Source organism: Mus pahari, chromosome 19 (assembly GCF_900095145.1).
Source record: "Mus pahari chromosome 19, PAHARI_EIJ_v1.1, whole genome shotgun sequence".
In the NCBI taxonomy this organism is placed as follows: Eukaryota; Metazoa; Chordata; class Mammalia; order Rodentia; family Muridae; genus Mus; species Mus pahari.
Window position 1 is genome coordinate 42,493,765 of NC_034608.1, and position 15,259 is coordinate 42,509,023.

General features: G+C 44.2%; 1 protein-coding gene across 1 annotated transcript in view; it reads right to left on the minus strand.

Annotated features, from left to right (window-relative positions):
- Ido2 (indoleamine 2,3-dioxygenase 2) overlaps positions 1–15,259 on the minus strand; it is a 47,650-nt gene that overhangs the window by 24,019 nt on the left and 8,372 nt on the right. Inside the window, exons 2-3 of the mRNA XM_021219878.2 lie at positions 6,178–6,273; positions 1,686–1,805 (exon numbers count right to left, since the gene is read on the minus strand). Of these exons, the coding sequence (XP_021075537.1) occupies positions 1,686–1,805; positions 6,178–6,273 (216 nt within the window). The remainder of the gene's footprint in view (positions 1–1,685; positions 1,806–6,177; positions 6,274–15,259) is intronic.

The following is a 15,259-nucleotide window of genomic DNA, read 5'->3' on the forward strand; positions in this document are numbered from 1 at the left end:
ATCCTAGGTTTTTTATTATTCCAGATGAATTTGCAAATCGCCCTTTCTAACTCTGTGAAGAATTGGGTTGGAATTTTGATGGGGATTGCATTGAATCGAGACAGGGTCTCTCTTGCTCCCTGCTGCCTGTGCCAGTTTTCTCATGCGTTGTGGGAATCTTAGCTTCAGAGTCTCAGGCCTGCTTGCTCCCAATTTACCTACTGAGTCCTCTCCCCAGCCCAGGACTGAAGAGTTTAAAGAAGATCTGTATCTGGCATTCTTTCTTCCTCCAAGTTAGGGAAGAGGTGTGATTTAGGTAGAGAACAGTTATGGTTCACAGGGCGTCAAGCGTCCCCAAAAGGCAGGGCTGGGGAGAATGGGAAGATGGGAGTCAGACACTCCACCCACCCAGTGGTGAGGATGTCAAGGAAGACTTACAAAAGGAGGGGTGATGAGCCTGGGGTGGCCCTGGGGCCTGGGCATTGTTTCCCTCCTCTCTTCTCTAACTCATAATTCAGGAGGTTGGTTTAGGGGGCCTCTGCAGCGGAACTCATCAGGAGGTTCTGTCACGCTGACCTGGGTGACAGCAGACCCTAGACACTCGAGTCCTTTAGATGAGCTACAATATGGTATCGTGTTCTTGTCTGAAGGAGCGGGAGCTCTGTGCTGTCCTTTCTTCTCGGTCTCAAGTATTTCTGTGCAGGTGAGATGGGCCCTTGAAGCATGCCTCAGGCTTCTCACGCATTCTGGAATGAGATCAACACCTTGATTTCTGGGAAAGAGAAACTTAGGGGAAAGGAAGAGGAAACGGAGGTCCTGTCGAGTGATGAAGTATTAACTGGGCACACACAGGTCCTGGATTCCATCCCAGCACTGACTGGGAGCATAAGTACACAGGGCGTCACGTGCCTGGAGGGCCTGTAATGCCAGCGTTTGGAAGGCTGGGGCAAGAAGATCACGGGTTGCAGAACAACTTGGACAAGAGAGCAAGTTCTAGTCTGGTCTGGGGCTGCTTTGTAAGACACGACTCAAAAAAATTAAATAAAATGAAAAGGTTTAAAAATGAAAAGGAATATTAGTTTCCTCCAGGGGTAGAGAAAGGGTTCCTGTTCTGAGGGACAGACTGAAACTAGAAAGTTATGGAGAGAGTTAGACAAAGGGTTGATAAACTGAAGCAGCAATCAGCTAGGCAGAAGGTAATATTAAGGAAATAAGGGAGTGTCCAAGTGTACATGGGGTCACTGGGGAAAGATGACTACTTCAGTGGACCCAGAAACTGGCTTTCCCAACTGTCCCCAGGCTGCTCTGGGACAAAGGAGTTAGCCTTGAGCTTGGGGCGGATCCCCAGGTGTCTGTACAATGTGGTAATTATGAAAATCATGATAACCAATGTATTGAGAAGTATAAAATTCTGCAGGGTGTTTTATGAGTTCTTGGGATCTAAGGAAGCTCCCCACATATTATTGGAATGGCTGGGGTGGTGCGAAGAGTCTTTGAAAGTGGCCATTAGTCTAAAAGAAAATCAGCTCCATAGCAAAAAAGAAAAGGAAAATGGAAAAAAAATAATGGAAAAAAAATAATGTAACGCTCTTTTCTTGCTTTCCACTGATTTTTGGAAACTGGGCAACGGACCCTGGAGCTGGTGTTCAGGTGTTTCAGGTTCAGGGAGCTCAGCTGCGACTGATAGTTCTCTCGTTACCCCTCACCTTTTGGGGTTGGCCTTCCCCCTCCTGCCAGACGAATCCCATGGTGATAGCGGCCAGCGCCATGTGTGCCAGGCGCTGCTCGCGGTAACTCTTTAGGAATCTGCAGTCCAGGAGAGGCATCTAGTCAAGAGATTAAAAGGATTAGCAGCTGAAAACAAGAAAACAAAACAAAACAACAACAACAACAAAAACAAACAAACAAACAAAAAACCGGAACAACGGTGGAGGACCAGGACTGGGGTCCTGTGACTTGAGGGTCCTGCAACGATTGCAGCTATTAGACCGCTCTTTGGCTTCCAACGGACATCTAAATGGCTTCATGTGCAACCACTTAAACCAACTCTTAGAGGAATGCAGTGTGGGAGGTGCCACGTCCCGGGGTTCACAGCCTAGGTTGTGCCCAGTTTGTGCCATACACTGGTCTCCATCTATTGCTTTGAGGATCACAGAGTAAGCATTGGGGGTGAGATAAGTTCCTCCCCGCCCCCAAACCCGCACAGCAGCATTAATAGATCTGTAATACCTGGAAGCCCTCAACTTTTCGAACCCTTTAACTGTATTAAAATTTTGAACTCAGCAAGACCCAGTGGGGTTAGGGATGTTAACTCCCCCCCCCCAAAACCATGGCTCAGCATAACTCTCCCCCCCCCCAAACCATGGCTCAGCTGGATATAAGGCTCGCTCAAACAACCACAACCCAGCCAGATAAGGTGGCGGGGCTTTCCACCCAGCTCTGTCTCCACCTCATCCCGGTGGGAAACCACAGCTCCTAGCAACACGGAGTGGCCACCCGGAAAAACAGCATCAGTACGCAGTCCGACCACGCCAGCTTCCCTGTCCTGCCTGGCTGCCACCGGCTCATCGCTCATCTCTTCAACTCTCCGCCACCTCACTCCCTTTGCTCGGCAGGCTTGCCTCAGAGGACATGTGGCCAGCTTGTAAAATGCTGGGGACACTGGCTTCCTAGGGGTGGGCTGGACCTTGCGATCAGAGGTATGCAGAGCTCTTCCTCCTCCGACCGCTAGGGGGAAGAGGATGACTTGAAATTTGAGGATAAACACCCCCGCGGGAGCCAAAGGCGAAATCGTCTCAGAGGTCACAGAATCAAGAAGGAACGAAGCAGTTCTGCGTGTGGATTGACCACAGCCCCGATCACTAGAATCATGCAATGAGTCACGGGTTTCCTTTGAAAATTTCCAGCAGCCACGGTCTTTTTTTTTTTTTTAAGGCAAACAAGAAGTAAAATTAGTTCTAATATTGTACTTTGTTGAGTCAACGTATAAAAGATATTTTAGCATGCAGTCAGTATAAAAGTCTTTCAAAGTCTAGTTCAAAATCTAGTCCGTGTCTTCTCAGGCTTTGTCCTCGGTCACACCTCAGTTGTTGAAGAAGGCCAATAACAGGCCAGGATGCATCTGTGTAAAGGAACGGGGTCCAGGAGACGAATGCTTTCTGGGGAGTCCCTGCACATTTCAGGATTGCTGGCCTCGCCTCCTAAACATACATGTGATTCAAAAGCGACTCTAGGGACTGAAAAGGAAATGATACCTTTTTAGTTAATCATTTTGATTACTCAAACAGCCGCAGATGGTCAGGGAGAATGACACACATCCGTCATCTCCCTGACATTATTTGGTTGTGTATTTAACCCGGGAAAATTCACCTCAATACACTTTACTGTGAAGCTGAGTATTCCTGACACACATGGGTGCTTGTGGACATCACTTCTTGAACTTATTGGAAAGTATAGCTTGACACAAAGGCGAATACATAGAAACGAGGACATTTGTTTTCATGCAGAAAGGAAGGAGAGTTTTTATGAAGACTGACACCAGCACTCTGGAGGCTGAGATAGGAAGATGTCCAGTTCAAAGCCATCCTGGGCTACATGTTAAGATTCTCTCAGATGGTAAATATGTCTATTTCTACCTCTATCATCTAAATATCTATAAATATTAAGCACACATGCACATGTTATTGAAGTAGAGGTTCAATAATTCTGCATATAGATATTGTCACGGACTTCCTATCGCTCAGTAAACTATGGAGCAAAGATGGGTAGCGTGGGGGAAAGATACAGGCACATGCCTTCGTGACTACGTAATAGCTGTGCCTTTTCATTTATGTAACAGATATGTTTATGAATGGAGATTCCTGGGCTCCTCCCTCTGCCTTCCAGTCTTCTGTTACATTGTATTTACCATTGCTGTGAAAGTGGCTACAGCAAATAGCTTTGCATATTCATCTGCACTTTCTTTTGAATGAATGTTTCTGCAAGATCAGTTCACAGGACGGACTAGTTGCAGCAGAGCACATGTGCATGTTTAGAATCCTCACTTGCTTGTCACCCGGAACCATTATAACTGCTTGCCTCACTGCATCCTGGCTAGTAACTCATTCATCAGTGTAAAAGATGGTGGATGAAGACAGACACATGGGTTTGTGGGAGACCCTCTACTTTCTAACCGTTTGCCTTCCCCTCTGGTGCACAACTAACATTTTTGTGGATTCTAGACATCAGTTAGATAGAGAGGAGCTTTCCCTTTGAGGGCAAAACACCCTGTAAGGAGTTTTGTGGGACAGTGTGTATATTCTTAAAACTCATAGCTTGATTCAAGGTAGTGTGTTCACTGTAGGTTTTGTATGTGTATGTGTATGTGTGTGTATGTGTGTGTGTGTGCATGTCTATATGCATGCACATGTGTGGTGGTGAGTGTGTGTGCCATGTGTGTGGTGATATGTGTGTACTATATGTTCCTGTGTATGCATGCATGTGTGGTGATGTGTATATGCATGTGTGTACACATGTGTGTGGTGATGTGAGTGTGCACGTGTGTGTCACATATGTGTCGATATATGTTTGTACATGTGTGAGCATATGTGTGCACATGTGTGTGGTGATGTGTGCATGTGTGTGTGTAGGTCACAGGTCACCATTAGTTATTTTCTTCCTCTGTTCCCCATCTTTTTTTCCCCTTGGTGTTTTTGTTAGTGTAATGTGTCAACAGCGTGTACAAACTACCTTTGTGAGGCTTTGCATGAGTTTTGTGCAACAATTAACTCCTTTAGTTGCACTTTCTTACACAGGTCCCTTTCAGTCTTCAGTCTCAGTGGGGGGTTGGGAGGGGAGTTTATCTAGAGTATTACCAGGGCTAGCTGCCTGTCCTGATTTATGAATATGCTATAAGGAATATTCAATGAATATTTTTAGAACCAACTCATAATTAGATATTAAGCATCAGCAAGGAAGGTACTGGGGGTGGAGTGCCTTGCTTGAACATCTGACATCTTGTGGTGTGCGTGTGACAGATGACACTGAGGAAGGGGAGTGACATGCAAATAGTGGATGTTGCTACCCAGCAGGAATTACAAAAGGGTCCTTGCAAAAGCCACTAATGCTCACAGCCACTAGATGAGGACTTCTTCCATTTCTCAAAGAAGGAAGTGAGATTCTGAGGCCAACTCTCCATTTCACGCTTACTATGAAATCCCTGAATCGAAGTATGCCTTCTGTGGGGGGTCATATTTTTCTTATTCCTTTTGGAGGGAAATCGCTCACTCTGTCACAGATGTGCGTCATATACTTAGGTACAAGCAGATTCTAATGTGGTGTCTATGGATTTCACTACTTCTACATAGCCAAGGCTGACTCTAGGTTTATAAATCAGAAAGACATTTGATTCTACTAGTAAACTAGTATATAACACACTGAGGCCAAGGTACCTGCCCAGAGAAAGCAGAGCAGTGACCATGTGGCTTGGGACAAGTCCACTGAGCATCTCCCGTCCTGGTCCTGCCGGTACGAAGTCGAGCAGTCCTCTGAGGGGTGAGTGAGGATTATAGGAAAGATGGAGAAGACTCAGAGACAAAGGTAAGAAACCGGGAGGGCTGTCCGGTCAGTACTGCAGCAGCCTCCAGTTTAATTCTCTAAGGCTTTATATACTTTATAGAATCACAGGAAACAAAGTCACAAGCCAGCAGAGACAGTGGCTGACGTGGCCTGTACCCATCCAGAGGCCTCTATTCCTCCTTGTTCCTTCCTCCAAGACTAAGAGAACGTCCAGCCCCTTGCCTTGAGGCCAGGAGCCCTGGCCTGACTTGACTCTGCCTGACAGGCAGGCTTTTACAGAAGCAGGTCAAATGGCTCCCGCCAATCTCCATGTGTGTCTTCTTCCTTTCCCCACAATTTTTCAATTCTCATCTAGCATCTTTTTGTTTGTTTGTTTGTTTGTTTGTTTCACAAACACATGATGAAGACTTGAAGCGTCTCGGGTGCAGTTTGGGCGTGCTAAGGAAGACAGGTTTGCTGACAGCCTCAGTGGTGACGGTCAGTTCCCACGGCCAGGTCAACAGTCTCACTCCCAGGAAGCTGAGAAGGAAAGGGAGAAGGAGACGGAGACGGAGACGGAGACGGAGACGGAGACGGAGACGGAGACGGAGACGGAACAGGTCGGGAGAGGAGGAACATGAAGCAAAGGACAAATCGGCATACCCTGTACACGTGAGCTCGGAGCTGGTGGCTCTCGATTAAGTGAGGAAGGCTGTGGGCAATTTCCATCCAAGGCTTGTAATGATCCGGAAGTTCTTCCTGCGTTTCAAATAGAAACAGCTGAGTATGTTACAGAGAGCAGCTTTGGAGAGCTCTTCAGAAGTTAAGTCAACTCAGGTGTGCAAAGAGGACTTACGGCAAGCCTGGCCTTAGGCTAGACTAGCCACACGGACACGCACATGGCAGGGTTACAGATCTTGGGCTCCTATCATATAGCACGGGAGGGGATGAGTGGAGGAAAAATGGGTCCCAATGTAAATCCCAATCTGTACTGGGGTGTGGGCTTGAGACTCTCAAGAAGGGGTGGGGGTTAATTCCGTCAGCCCACTATGGGAGTGAAAAGGAAATAGTCCCAGAAACATAACAATCGAGCCTGGTTTTGAAGTCTGAAAGTGACTTCTCCTTTCAGTCTTTTGAGGCAGATGTTTGCCTATGCAGCCCAGGTTGATCAAACTCACAATCTTCTACCCCAGCCTCCTCCCACATACTACATTGTAGATAAGAGTCAAGTATATAGTTTTATTTTATATATTTCCTGGGCTGCTGTTGACCTTGAGACCCCCCCCCTCCCTGCTTCAGCCTCCAGCATAGCTAGAATCAAAGGCTTGAGCTGCCCAGTTAGGTTGCATCTATCTCTATGAATCCACTTGTACTGAAACTCACCCACTCCCATTGTCTGTGTCAGTTTCTGAATATGAGCAACAGACCTGGGCGAACTCAGCAGAAAGCTGTATGCGACACGAGAGAAGATTATTTGGCCTTTCAGAAAATGTACATGAAACATGGATGGAGCCCACAGGGCCTCTGAGTTATGAAGAAATGGGATGAAAACCATGACCGTGTTTATGAACAGAGCGGCCATGCAACGGGTCAGAGCACATATAGGAAATGCAAGTAGAGGTCAGAACGGACAAAAAGCCAGTTCTCAATCAATTCGGCTTCCACTTCTGTAGAAATTCAAATGATGTGCCAAGAAGTGTGACTCAGAAGTCACTAAAAGAGAAGGCGCAGAGTGTGGTGTGGCTTCTGAAGGTTATGCAAACTGAAACATCAAGAAAGCCTAGATTAGCACACTGGGGGATAGTTACAAGGTAGGCACAGGAACTGACTCCACTGGCATAGATAAAAATAACATTCTAGGGGTTCAATGAGCCATAGAGAAAGAGCATATGGCAGTTGAAACATAAGATAATTTTTTGAAAGACAATAATCAGAAGGTCAAGGTCATCAATACAGAGTTAAAATAAGGCCACCCCTTAGAGATAAAACAACACAAAGAGGTTCGTGCCAGTTTCTCTACCCCTCTGTTATAGAAACTGAGGACAGGATCTTGGAAGCTAAGTTCAAATGGTCCTGTGCTGGGGAAGTGTGGGGTGATGTGACGGAATATTTAGGAGAGACATCAGCGAAAGGGAACCTGCCTTTACAGAGGTCTTCAAGGGATAAGAGCAGTAAGCAGTTTATGGTCTGCCACTGGAAGAGGAACAGTGGGAAGAAGAGGGGGCAGGGGACACAGGGGCAGAAGGACATGGAGAAGGTGAGGAGGAGCGGAGAGGGAGATGTATCCTGGCAGATGCAGAAGTCGGGGCTTGGTTTCCCCTGGATCCAGTTTCTCAGCTCACAGGGGTAAAGATCAGGCTGTGAGACTACAGAGTGGAATAATCTAAGAACTGGAGAGAGGAGAGGGGAGCTGACACTAAGCAAATGTGACGACACAGAGGGCCAGTGAGAAGCCAGAACACTTGAAAGTCCAGCTCTTGAGAAGCAGAGATCAACAGGAGACCCACGTGTCACTTCTTGTTACTGTTGGGGTGGTGGTGATGGGCAGTAGGAGTCATGAACATCTAGATCTCCTGTGATTCTGGGCTAAAACTCCTGGTTGGTTTGCAACCCTAGTATTTCCGACATCTTGCCATATGCTGGGGAGGTTTTGAACTTCATTTAATCTTCCCTTTTCTTTCTTTGACTCTGAAGTAACTCAGGATGAAATGGAAGCCTTGAGTTAAACTGCACGGGGAACGGTGGCTGTAATTGTGGACAGGTGGAAGTGTTGCTGGGGAAGACCCTCATCAGGCTCAGTCTTTGGTCTCCTGTCCTGCACTCACCCCACCCACCCTCACCCTCCCAGCCCACCCAGCCTTTGTCCTGGAGAGAAATGGTCGATGGTGTCATTTTCTCCAGGAAACAGCTGCAGGTCCACAGCCGAAGAGAGCAGAATTGAAGCTGATATGCATTTGGCAGCGAGAGAAAGACTAAGAATAGAAGTGATGGCTGCCCTATTGCCCGGGAGTACAGCACTTGCCTAGGACTGTGAACCTTGATTCCATCCTCAAGAGAGAGGATCTCATATACATATACATATACATACACATATACATCATATACATATATATGAGAAAGATATGAGAGAGAAAAAATAGATAGATAGATAGATAGATAGATAGATAGATAGATAGATAGATAGATAGATAGATAGTTGATAAATGATAGGGATAGATAGATAGATAGATAGATAGATAGATAGATAGATAGATGATAGATAGATGATAGATAGATAGATAGATAGATGATAGATAGATAGATAGTTGATAAATGATAGGGATTGATAGATAGATAGATGATAGATAGATGGATAGATAGATAGATAGATAGATGACAGATTCATGCTGATGTATCTGTGAACCATCAACTTAGTCTTGCTGGTATGATCTGGACATTTTAGAATATATTTGAACATAGTGACTGAAATGCTGGACTAGAATATCTCACGTTTACTTTGAAATAGAAAACCACGCACGTAAAGTCCGTAGAACTCAGATGCCCCCTTGAGTGGCTGGGACTCAGAAAAGAAGCTGTCACTAACCACTGGCGGTGCCTTTTCCTTCTTTGGTACCTAAATAAGGAACCCTCTCAGAATTAAATGAAACCTAGCTGGGTTCCACCTTCCCAGCTTATATGAGAAACCTTAAGCAGTTCATTTCTGAGACCCGAGACTCTGGGCTGCAGTCTCTTCTTTTCCCTTAGATCCCAGAGGAAGGCTGCCACTCTTGGTTTCCAGTGTCTCATGCATGGACTCCTGCAAACTCAACAGACAAACTCAACCACAAAGCATCCGAGTGCGCTCAGCCTCCACAGTACCCAAATCCCTCAGGAACTGTTCAACCCACAGACGCCTGGTCCTCACCCCAGACATACGGAAGCTGACCTTCTGGTGGAGCTCTGCAGCCAGTTATCCATCAGCTAAGTGCTTGACACAGCCTGAGTCTGACAACCACTGACAGGGACCAAGCCTTGCCAGTAATCCGGAAGAGAGGAGAGCAGTTTGAAAGGTATTTTACAAGTAGGGGGTGACACCTCAACCACAGGTATTGCTAGGCCCCAGGGTCTCTTTCATTCTTACACAGAAGATTGCTAAACACTCCTCTTAGCACTACAACTCACTCAAAAACCATTTGACTTTCCAGCCTTTCCTCCACAGCTCGGGGTCCCACCCTTCCTAATACTGTGTGTGACTCTTTACTACATACAGTTCCTCATGTTGTGGTGACCCTCCCCCCCAACCATAAAGTTATTTTGTTGCTACTTCATAACTGTAATGTTGTTACAAGTTACAAATAATAGTGTAAATGTTGACTATGCAAAATATCTGATATGCAACCCGCCAAAGGGGTCTTGAACCATCGATTGAGAATCACTACTCTAGAGACTGAAGAAAGTACAGAATTATATTGGTTACTCTTAATTGTCAGATTTAAATTTGCCCTACAGTAGCATCAGGCAAGTCTCTGGTTAGATAGCGCGCATCTTCTTTGATGTCAGTTCATACATGTACCTACCACATCTACTCATTTAATTAATTAATGAGGTTCCCCCACCCCCAGGGGATGTGACTTAGCCATTGCTCTCTCCCGTCTGGTTATCTAGGGAATTTGTCTGATACATTCAGACGGGTTGTTTTATATCTCCGTGTAGCATCAGGACGCCCAGAATCAGCTCTGAAGGTTCTGCAGAAAGGAGGGTAGAGACCTGTGGGACCTCTGGGATTCAGTATTTTCTGAAGTTCAGAGGGGCTCTGGAAGTTTGTCAGAATCCTACAAATGTTCTATGCTGGGGCCTGCAAGTACCTGTAAGACGACGTGGAAATGTGGTCTGCTTAGCCCCTAACTCAAACTTAACATTTATATGATGGTAGGCATGATGGGAAATGTTAGCTCATTGCCTAATGTGTGCAACAATAACAAACAAAATACTATTACTACTACTATTAATAATAATAATAACAATAATAATAGTTCCAAAGACACTAAAGGAATGTTTCAGTGTAGAGGGCAGGAGAGGGCTGTCTTCCTAATTAGCCTAGAGAATTTCTTCCCTGCTCTAATCTGATTTCCTGTTATAACAAGATAGTATAGGCCAGAGGTTGCTCTTCAGGTAGGCTGGCCAGAATTATTTGGGTCTCAGATAAGTGCCAGCGTGACTGCAAAACACCTCTACTGTCACAATATAACACCTACATTACATGCTCCATGCCAACCAACCTCAGTAGCATCACAGTCATTCCTTGCTAGGGAGATGACTAGAAAGATCCATAAAAGATGGGAAAGGCAGGCTAGCCAGCAGGTAGGACCTAAGGTCATCCTGCACCCCACAAGGTGCCAGAAGAGAACCAGTTCCTGAGTTGTCCACTGATCTCCAGTCATAATGTGACATCAGAATTCTCTCTCTCTCTCTCTCTCTCTCTCTCTCTCTCTCTCTCTCTCTCTCTCTCTCTCTCTCTGTGTGTGTGTGTGTGTGTGTCTTTCTCTCTCCCTCCTCTCCCCCTATCCTTCTTCTTTCCCTCCCTCCCTCTCTGTCTCTGTTTCTCTCTCTTTGCCCCTCCTCTCTCTACCCCTTTCCCTCTACTCTTCTCTCTCTCTCTCTCTCTCTCTCTCTCTCTCTCTCTCTCTCTCTCTGTCTTTCTTCCCCCCTCCCTCCCTCTCTATATCTCTATCTCTCTCACACACATACTAAAATAAATAAGTGAAATTTTAAAAATAGTTGAAAAAGTCATATTGATGGAATTCCTAGGAAATCTTCACCTAGTCTTAGAAAATGCTTGAACATGTCTCCCAGTAACAATATGTCTCCTGATTAGCAGCCTCTCCCTCCCACTCAACTCCTTGATCCTATGGCTATGACCACAACAGGTCACGCAGTGAACTTGTTAGTTTGTTTCCTGTTTCTCCTATTCTTAGCCAAGAATAAGTCTTTGCTACTCAGTTGCTTTGTTGCTGGCTTCCCAATTCCTAAAGAAGAAGATGATACAGTCTTCTGGGTCAACATTGCATTCAAAAAAGCATGAACTCGCTAAAGCAGACAGCAGACGAAAGAGTAACCCTCCCGTCTAAAATGATAATGCTTAGGAGGTTCCAGCGTGGTTTGTTAGGTGAGCTATGTAGCTCCTGAATCATTATCAATTTGTTATTATTCTAGATTTAACATTTTAGATTCCTGCAAGTTCAATTTTCATAAGCTTTAGTCACTCAATTTTTCCCTTGTTTTAAAACCAAGTCTCGTCCTTTAGTCCAGGCTAGACTAAAACCCAGTATATATATATATATATATATATATATATATATATATATATATATATATATATCCCAAGTATGGTGTCCTTTATGTGTATTTTAAATAGCGGTTCCTAATGGAATAATGAAGCAAACCATATCTCATTCGTTTTCCTGGTCTTAAAATCATACTTAAAAAATTACCCCTCTTCCCAAAGTCACTTTTAATATTATTTCTAGTCTTCATACTGATGTTTATCTTTAATCGGTAGGTGCTTGTGCCATGAGGCTCCTCTTTTGTTCTTCCCACACCGAAATACAGAAAGTGTACAGAAAGTTTGACAGGGTCTGGAATGGCTGAGAGGCGAGTCTCTGGGCATGGCTTTGAGAGGTTGTTTAGTTAGGATGGCTGTGGGCGGCATCATTGCATGGGCCGAGACCCTAGACTATGGAACGATGAGAAAGACAGCTAAGATGCACCATCCATCGCTCTCTGCTGCATGACTCTGGGTGGGACATGGCCAGATGCCTTAAGGTCAGGCCACTGGTGGCTTCTGCTGAACTGTGAACCCAAACAAACCCCTCCCTCCCTGTTTCAGTTGCTTACCACAGGACATCTTACCATAGCAACAGGAACAGAGAAAACATCTAAGGCTCCCAGGGTGTGGAGAGGGGACATTAACTCTCCCTCTGCAGCACATGTGCTAGGTGGCCAGGCCAAACCCCTTCTGACACAAAGTTCATAGAAACTTTCCAATACTCGCCCAGGATAAAGACCTGGAAGAGGGAAGGGGTGTAGTATAAAAAGTAAGTGACAAAGAAGAGGAAATTGGATGTTTAAAATGTTGTGGGGTATTTGTTTGGTGTTGATTTTGTCTTTTATTCTGAAATCCAAAAGACCCAGAAGTGGGGTGAATGGGAATAATGAAATCTTTGGCCTTTCTCTCTCTCTAGCCTTTGCCCACACAGCCTCACGGTCCTTTCTTATTACAGATAAGTGTCCTGGTTAATGCTTATTTATATAAGTGAAAAAAGTAAACACAAAAGAAAAAACAAGCGGGACAGTGGTGGGGCATGCCTTTAATCCCAGCACTTGGAAGGCAGAGGCAGGCGAATTTCTGAGTTCGAGGCCAGCCTGGTCTACAGAGTTAGTTCCAGGACAGCCAAGGCTACACAGAGAAACCCTATCTCAAAAATCAAAAATAAAAGAAAGAAAGAAAGAAAGAAAGAAAGAAAGAAAGAAAGAAAGAAAGAAAGAAAGAAAGAAAGAAGCAAAGAAACAAAGGAAGAAAGAGAGAAAGAGAGAAAAGAAAAGAAAAAAAACAATACAAAGTGCTGTCAACAATATAAACTGTGTGCCAAGAATACACTTAGATCATTAGTGCTGAATAACCGAGACAGTGGGTCAAGGAGGCCTTGAGTGGTACTAACTTTTGAGAAAGAATGCTGATGAGTATTAGTCTGGTTAAAACGCAGTCAAATAATGTCCTATAAAGCAATATTTTACAAGCATGGTTTAATATTTTCTTTTCTTTTATTTTAATACATTTATTATTGTTGTTATTATTATTTATTATAAATTATATTACATATAATATTTATATTATTAATATTATATTTTTGGAGACAAGGTCACACTATGTAACACTGGCTGGCCTGGAACTCACCATGTGAACAAGGCTGGGCCCAGGCTCACAGAGATCCACGTGCCTTGGGTTTCTATGGGTGCTGACAAGGGATGAATATTACAGTTTCTACTCAACAGAAGCTCAAAAATGTATAAGTAACATATGATGTCAGATATTGTCCCCTGCTTATTAGTAAATATGACATAAAACAGAGGAACGCTGACGGCCCCTGTGTGGAGTTCTTTCTTGTCGCTTCTTCTTGATGCTACTGTAGCTGACCTGCCTTCTGTGTTCCTCTGAGGGCAGAAACTGCAGTGTCTGGCACCTAGCACATCTTCCTCAGAGAGCAGTGGATAAAGTAAATAGCCTTTGTACTACCTTGGCAGAAGCTGTTCAGCTCGAACTTTCAGCCTGCTGGTCAGAAGTCGCAGGAAGAAAAGGAGACACTTAGGAAAAATGATTATCGCACTTATTACTAAGTTGTAAAAAGTTTCCTATGAAAGCTAACTAAGGGGAACAACAGGAAGATCCTAAGCAGGGTAAGCGGGTAAATTCTCTAAGGGAGCAAAAATTCTAGTAAGGGAAAAGATTCTTCCAGGAGGGGAAAAGGGAAAAAATTCAACTCTATCTGCCTCTCATCTCTTTTTCCTCAGTATTTATACATCCTTCAGAATGATCACATGTTACAAAGTTCATCACAAGTTCACACAAGAAATCAAATCATAAATTGATATATAAGTTTACAACAGAGAATGTTTACATGCATATCCATTAGGAGGAATTATCTGGCTAAACATCCATCATCTGTTCACTGAAGGTTTAAAACCATAACTAAGGTATTAGTGAAGTTTTGTATCAATAAAACCAGTCCATATTTCATCTTCTGTCCCAGCAGAAGATATATATAGTTAGTTCCCTTTTTATGACCTTTGGTTAATTGTTTTACAACCCCTTGGAATGTGCTCTGAGTAGGAGAAAGTCTGGTGACTATCTAAGAGCAATTAACTGGTGACACATGGGAGACTAGCAGAGTTCTCATTGCAGTTTTGACTATCAGAAAAGGACCTAATAGCAGTCCCACTATAAAAGAGCTTAATAATCACAGATATAATTTTAGGAATTCTTACAGGATGATCATTCAGACTTAAGTCATCTGTTTGTCTATATAGCATCACTACAAGACAGTGCATCTTCGTGGGTCTGCGGAGATCCGCTCCAAAGGGCTGTGCTGTTACTTAGTGATTGTTGTATATGTTTAATAATAACAGGAAAAGCATATTAATAGCAGGACTCTTTCATAAAATGAATCCCTTACAGCCTTGCTTAATAAGGGTGAACCTGTAGCAGATTATATAACAATGGCCATCTCAGGATGATCACCTGCTAGTTATTAGCTTGTCCCATTATGGCTCCTGACAGAATGACTGTCCTATTGGACACCCATAATTTACCCATAGTAAGCCTGCTAACTCCAAGATGACAGGTAAGAAAAGCCCAGAGCATCCTTTTCTTTCCTTTGTACAGTTTTCCTTACACATTGATAATATAAATATATATAATACATATAAAACATTAAGAATGGAATTGAAAGGATGTTTTATAGAAATAGTAACCCTACCAGCCTACCCCTAAGACAAGGGCTAAGGCAGTCTGTCTCATGTGGAAGGTTCTACTCTAGAACCCCAGTGGGGGATGGGAGGGTCGGACAGAGGAAGGGCTGGCACCATGGCACAGCAAAGAGAAGCTGAAGCAAGGGGCCTTAAATTCCCAGGAGAAGCTGTGTGAGCCTTGTAAGACTGGTCTAAAGAGCAATGGGAGAACTGTACAGAGCACTGTTATGATTGGTTCCCA